Source organism: Lithobates pipiens, unplaced genomic scaffold (genome assembly GCF_037356315.1).
Source record: "Lithobates pipiens isolate NorthernLeopardFrog02 unplaced genomic scaffold, aLitPip1_a1.2 Scaffold_19, whole genome shotgun sequence".
Taxonomy (NCBI): Eukaryota; Metazoa; Chordata; class Amphibia; order Anura; family Ranidae; genus Lithobates; species Lithobates pipiens.
The window spans coordinates 440,480,090-440,487,273 of NW_027507764.1; the positions used below are offsets into that span (position 1 = coordinate 440,480,090).

Genomic DNA, 7,184 nt, shown 5'->3' on the forward strand with positions numbered 1-7,184 from the left:
GGATGCAGGTTTCCCTGCATCAAATTCACAAAGCAGGAGATTGTGACCGGCTCTCTATGGAGCCGGTCACATATCTATGGAGTGGCTCCAGTGCAAATTGCGCGGGAGTCCTGTGCATCTTTTGGTCAATTTCAGGCCCAAATTCAGCCTAAAATTTGGGCTAAAATCGGATCTGAAATGGTGAAAGGAGACTCACTGGACCCCTGCTGTGAGCCGCTCTGTGCTCCAGTCTGAAGCCAGCCTTAATCTCTGTTTATCACCTGAGGCCAGTTACTTCACTGGGTATATGTAAGGGTTTATAACCATGCTAAGAATAGGGGGAGGGACTGGAGTCATACTGGAAGGGTGTATTTTTTTTTCACCAAAACCCAATATTACTACCCGTTACTCATGGGTATAAAAGGTGATGTACCAGCCTCTTGGAATTATTATTTAATTGCAAGCACGTCTGCTCTTTACATATAAACAAACGCAAGAAGAATATCCAAAAAAATTATTTTATTTCTTTTATAAAAAAGACTTAGAAAACATATACGCCATTCATTCTTCAAGTTGATCTGAAAGCTGCATGCAGCTTTATGCATCATTCCTCCACACACACACATACACACACAAACATATATAAAAATATAGCCATTTACAATATATTCACATATTTTACAGAATTATTATAAAAAAAGGCACAGAGGGTTTGTATGCAGAGACCGCTGAAAATGTACAAGGCATTTTCTTTGTGCACTTCAATATCTACAACTTAACCCTCCCATAAACCCCTCGATTTTTGCACTTGCTCCCATTTAAAAAATATGTAAAATATCAAAAGTTTTTGCTGTGCAGAAAATGTAATTTTTTTTTTTTTCTTAAGGCACGAGCTCTTTAAGGCAGAACTTCTTAACTTGGCCATATCATTTTGGATTTGATCGTTTACACTGAAGTAAAGTCTTACAAATGTTCATTGTCATAGCAAAACAGTGATAATATAAAACAATTATGACCAAAAAAAGGCACCTGAGATTCTGAAGAATTATTAAGGCACTGTGAAAGAAAATACTATCCGGTTGAAATGGTTTAGGCAAGAATTTGATCTTTATCTCTGTAGGCATTTTTCTCAAAAGTCACATAAATCTGAAGCTTAGAGGTCCTTTGCTTCAATGCTGAAAGGTGCCGTTCACCTTTCAGAATTTCAAATCCATGGTAAAAACGACTTTGGTTTGATTCTTTGGTAGGCAGAGGTAAAAGACCTTAGGATTGTCCCCAGGCTGTGTAAAGGAACCCTGAATAAGGCTTGTCCAGTCCTGACCGATGCGTCAGAATGCACTCATGTGTTGACTGCCGAGTGTCAGTGTGCTACACAACAGCCAGACTCCTCGTGCTTATGCAGTAGGGACATTCTGGAAAAAGTTTTGGAACAACTTTTGCATTGATATTTCTTCACATCTGAATGGGTTTGCAAATGGGCTCTCAAGTTCGACCTGTCTGCGAAAGCTCTGTTGCAATGTGGGCATGAGAAGGGCTTTTCTCCTGGAAGGGAAGAGACAGATACGGCGTTAAGAAAAAAAAAGCTTCTCAATACATAACATGTATATTTTTTTAGGAAAGTCCTGTGAGGTATTCTCTAGAGGAAGACATTGGAAAAGTCTGGCTAGCTACACACCGTGGGGCACTCAGAATCTGGTGTAGCTGTGCATGGTAGCCATTCAGCTTCAAGCTTCTGCTTGTTCAGTTAAGCTTTGACAATGAAACCTGGAAGCTGATTGGTTTGTATACAGAGTTGCACCAGATTTTGCACTGTCCAGTTTTAGTAAATGAACCTCATGTGGGAGATTTACTAAAATCTGTGCACACAGAATCTGGTGCAGCTCTACATAGTAGCCAATCAGTTTCTAACTTCAGCTCGTTTGATTAAGCGTTGACAATAAAACCTGGAAGCTGCATCAGATTCTGTTTGCATTCGTTTTGGTAAATCTCCACCACTGGCTCGCTTATTATGATAAAAGTAATGGCAATGTGCAAAGTGCAATAACCTGCAGCAAGCAGACTTTACTATTTTTCTGTTAAGAACTCTTAATACAATGTTAAAGTATTGCTGATGGGGTTGCTAAACTTTTCTCAGATTTAAGCGTATTAAATAGGCGCTCTTTGAAGTTTGGAATCAACAGCTTCCATTACAGAACAGAACTGCTCAGGTCCACCGGGGTGATCCTGGCACAAAATGACCTATCACAGTCAAACAAAATCTCCTGTGCTCTACAGTAGTGCAATGGCAATGAAAGAAGCCTGGAATTCCTATGGCTCCCAGTACATGCACAGGCCTGGCTGCCCTCCAAGGGTCAGGGATACCCAATGGAAACACTGTAAAAGAATGAAGAGAGGTCGCACCAACCTTGCGCATCACCCAAGTAGTTACTTGGGTAATGCGCAAGGTTGGTGCGCCCTCTCTTTATTCTTTTACAGAATGACTTATGTTGGCCATACATGGATCAAAATTTGAATTTGGCCGGTTCAGCTGAATTTCGATCCATGTATGGGCTAGCCGGTTGTACACAAGTCCATCTATCGATCAACCAGCCTGTTGGGTTTTTCCTGAACGATTAGTGCTGCCGGCTATAATGGACAACACTGATCATTGTATTCTGCCGCCAGGGAAGGCTGCCACTAGTAGCGGGGGTGACTCCCCCATCTAACATCAGATGCATGGATAAGGTCATCAGTTCAATATCAAAAAAAGAATCATGTATGGCCTGCCAGTATCCAGTATACAACTATATAGAAGTCACTTGATTGTAGAATGCCTTACAATTTTCTAAGACCAACAGAGTGTCCCCAAAATGTTTGCACTTATTGTAGATCATAGGGTGCTGCTTGTACAGTTCTTGCAAATATGCTGAGCTGCTGGATACAATGGAACGGAATTATAAAATATGAAGGAAAAGTGAGGCTGTTCCAGCTTCAGACTGGACACTATGGGGCTGATTTACTAAAATTGGAGAGTGCAAAATCTGGTGCAGCTTAGAAACCATTCAGTTTCCAGGTTTTATTGTCAAAGCTTATTTGAAGAAGCTGAAGTTAGAAGCTGATTGGCTACCATGCGGAGATGCACCAGATTCTGCACTCTCCAGTTTTAGTAAATCAACCTTCATGGGTAACAATCCAGCTTCCATAGTTCATCCCCAATGATTATTAGGGACACACCGATCACTGTGTGAACCCTTTGAAAACCTACAACAGGGGTAGGCAACCTCGGCCCTCCAGCTGCGGTCAAACTACAAGTCACATGAGACATTACAAGACCCTGACAATCACAGGCATGACTCCTAGAGGCAGAGGCATGATGGGATTTGTAGTGCCACCACAGCTGGAGTGCCGAGGTTGCCTACCCCTGACCTACAACAACCACACCAAGTACAAGTTCACTGAATACATCCTATTCTTGCAGCTGTCCCAACCAGTTCCCAACATTCCCCACTGTTAGTGAACCAAGTCTGTAGCCTATTACCTGTATGAGTTCGGATGTGTCCTTGCAACAACCAGGGTCTGGAGAAAGCCTTTCCGCAGATCTTGCACACACAAGGTAAGGTATGGGTCCTGATGTGCATCTTTAGTGCTCCCAGGCTCACGTACTCCTTTTCACAGTATTTGCAGCTGAACGATTTCCTAGACTGAGCATCGCAGTGGAGCTGCTTGTGCTTGGCCAGCCCGGAGAAGGTGGAGTAGGTCTTGCTGCACAAGCTGCAGAGAAACTTTTCCACATCTATGGCATGGGGGTCGGAAAGTTTGGACTGGATCCTCTCCTCCTCGTCGCTGATCGGGCTCTCTGAGCCGCTGTGGTCTTTGGATGAGCCGTCCGATTGGGGAAGGGGACTGACGCGCCCCAGCGATGAAGGGTATGCCGACAGAGGTGACAGGTCATTGGGCAGGGGCGGAGGAAGGAGGCTAGTCCACACTGTGATAGGGCTGTAGGCGACCGTGCTGAGGATGTCTGCTTGGGGGATCACCGACACCGGGTATCTTTCATATAGGAACGGAGAGATGATCACTGGAGATACAGAACACATGCAACAATAATGAATATGTATAATAATAAACAAGTGCATGAAAAACATAAAGCTCAGTGCACACAGCTATTCAATATGGTGACAGGTATTTAGAGCAGATTACAATTTGAAACACAGTCACATAGATGAGTGCCTTAAAAGCTTATGATCATCAGTGGACAATCAAGACACACGGTGCTTATTACAGGATTTATATAGCGCCAACAGTATGAAAGGCACTTTACAAAATAGAGGGAGACAGAAGAGTTACAACACTACAAGAGGATTCGGAGGGCCCTGTTCCTAGGAGCTTACTATCTAAAATCTAAAATGCATTAACACTGAGCTGTACACTAACACTACTTGGATGACCAGGTAGAAAAGTTTGCTGATCAGAAGAATTCTATGTACAGGTATACCCCACTTTTAAGTACACAATGGGGTTTATTTACTAAAGCTGGAATGTGAAAAATCAGGCTCACTTCTGCATAGAAACCAATCAGCTTCCAGGTTTTATTACCAAAGCTTAATTGAACAAGCTGAGGTTAGAAGCTCATTGGTTTCTATGCAGAAGTGAGCCTGATTTTGCACTTTAGTAAATAAACCCCATTGTGTACTTAAAAGTGGGGTACACCTGTATAAGCGAAAAGTCAACACATCACTTATTTCATATTAGCGCCGAGCTGTGCGCTAACACTATATACAAAGCCATTCAAAATCTTCTAGGAACTAAGAAAAGTTTTCTGATCAGAAGACTCCTTTGTATGATTACCATTAGTAGAGAAATCAGGACACACCAGGGGAATTTACTAGATCAGCCAGAAACTGGAACAGCTGTACATGGCAGCCAATCAGCATCTAGTTTTAGTTTGCTAAGTTAAGCTTTGAAAATGAAAGCTAGAAGTCGATTGGCTGCCATGCACATCTGCTTCATATTCAGTCTTTGTAAACTCCCCGTTTGCAGCACTTTCCATATACGCTAAGAAGTAACTAAGAAGTGTGATGATCAGAAGAAGCCGATGACCTGCGATATGATCATCAGAGGGAATACAAGACATATCATTTGTTATACATGAAGAAACGCTGAGCTGTGCACTATCACTGTACAATAGAATCCGGGAACTCTGATGAACTAGAAAAGTTTGCCAATTAGAAGAAGGAAACTTCAAAAACTGGAGCAGATGTGCGGAGCAACCAATCAGCCTCTAGCTTTCATTTTCAAAACGTAACTGTACAAGCTGAAGATGGAAGCTGATTGGTTGTCATGTACAGCTGTTCTGCTTTTTATAAACCCCCCCCATGGCTCAGTTGAGAAATGAAGACACACATCCCTTCTTATTTCATATGTAACAACACTAAGCTGTACACTAACTTCAGACGAGGAGATCCCGAAAGTAGAAAAGTTTGGTGATCAAAGCAGATCTATGTATGATCAACAGCAGAGAAAACATCACTTATTTCTTATGAATACTGAGCTGTACACCATCACTATACACAGCAATCCGGGGATGGTGATGATGGAGAAGTAGGTGATCACCTCTGTATGCATATGTGGAGGAGACAGTGTATGAATGGTTGGTAGAGGTAGGTAGGTGATCGGAAGAGCCCTTTGTATGAGTGGGTGATGGAGGTAGATAGGTGGGCAATCAGAGGGGTCCTATGTATGAATGGGAGGTGGAGGTAGGTGATCAGAGGAGCCCTCTGTATGAATAGGGGATGGGGATGGGTAGGTGATCAGGGGAGTTCTCTGTATGAATGGGTGGTGGAAGTAGGTAGGTGATCAAAGGAGTCCTATATATGAATGGGTGGTGGAAGTAGGTGATCAGAGGAGCTCTCTGTATAAATGGGTGGTAAGTAGGTGATCAGAGTTCTCTGTATGAATGAGTGGTAGGTAGGTGATCAGATGAGTCCTCTGTATAAAAGGGTGGTGGAGGTAGGTAGGTGATTAGAGGAGTCCTCTGTATGAATGAGTGGTGGAGGTAGGTGATCAGAGGAGTCCTCTGTATGAATGAGTGGTGGAGGTAGGTAGGTGATCAGAAGAGTCCTCTGTATGAATGGGTGGTGTAGGTTTGTAGGTGATCAGAAGAGTCGTTTGTAAGAATGAGTGGTAGGTAGGTGACCAGAGGAGCTCTCTGTATGGATAGGTGGTAGGTAGGTAGGTGGGGTGTAGGTACCTGTGTGGTTGTCCAGCTCCCCATAGTTGGGCTTCTTGGAGGAGTTGAAGTGTTTCTTGACCAGGAAGGATCGCGGCATCTTGGGAGGGGATATAACGGCTCCTCGGTCCGCTCCCTATAACATTGTCCGCACACTGGATGGATGAAGGGGCTCTGCTCGGGCTTCTTGAAAAGTGCTGTAAATAGATGAGTGAAGTGCAGAGGGGCGGGGCCTGGTCGGCTCGTCCAATCACCTCTTGTATATCGGGGAGTCCTCTCACACATCCAGCGTGCGGAGTTGGGTGGGAGGGGGTTCGGGGTGACGACCCAATGATTGTCAGTGAAGGGGCGGGGCTCCGACTACAGCTCCTCCCCGGAGAATGTCATGGGCTGTCACATCTCTCGCTGTGTGGACGGGCATCGGAGAGACGCGTGTGTCCCTGTACTCCGATCCTCTACTCCCCGCACTGTACAGCGTGTTATCATTGTTAGTATACACACCCGGGATGGGAAAGGGTTTTCATACATTGGAAGGAACGATCATAGAGATGACACTGACAAGTGACACTATACACAACTGGACAACTTTACTGATCACAATTCTATGTACGATCATCAGTGAAGAAATGAAGATACTGATCTGTACACCGATAACACTGATCTGTACACTGATAACTGATCTGTACACCGATAACACTGATCTGTACACTGATAACTGATCTGTACACCGATAACACTGATCTGTACACTGATAACACTGATCTGTACACCAATAACACTGATCTGTACACCGATAACTGATCTGTACACCGATATCACTGATCTGTACACTGATAACACTGATCTGTACACCGATAACTGATCTGTACACTGATATCACTGATCTGTACACCGATATCACTGATCTGTACACCGATAACACTGATCTGTACACCGATAACACTGATCTGTACACCGATAACTGATCTGTACACCGATATCACTGATCTGTACACCG

The 7,184-nt window shown here is 43.7% G+C and overlaps 1 protein-coding gene across 1 annotated transcript; it reads right to left on the reverse strand.

The window, feature by feature from the left end:
* Nucleotides 1-483: 483 nt before the first annotated feature.
* On the reverse strand, nt 484-6,375 carry SNAI2 (snail family transcriptional repressor 2). The gene is made up of 3 exons (XM_077492668.1): nt 6,209-6,375; nt 3,497-4,036; nt 484-1,521 (listed from the first exon to the last, which is right to left on the reverse strand). The coding sequence occupies exons 1-3, from the start codon at nt 6,285-6,287 to the stop codon at nt 1,340-1,342; spliced, it is 801 nt and encodes a 266-aa protein (XP_077348794.1). The 5' UTR covers nt 6,288-6,375; the 3' UTR covers nt 484-1,339.
* Between the last annotated feature and the right edge of the window lie 809 nt (nt 6,376-7,184).

Bases quoted from the DNA above. Each gene is read 5' to 3' on its own strand.
- SNAI2 (XM_077492668.1), bottom strand. From the start codon at position 6,287: ATGCCGCGATCCTTCCTGGTCAAGAAACACTTCAACTCCTCCAAGAAG. The intron at 4,037-6,208 runs GTACCTACACCC...CTGTATCTCCAG, and splicing joins GGAGCTGGACAACCACACAG to TGATCATCTCTCCGTTCCTA. The intron at 1,522-3,496 runs GTAATAGGCTAC...CTTCCCTTCCAG, and splicing joins ACACATCCGAACTCATACAG to GAGAAAAGCCCTTCTCATGC.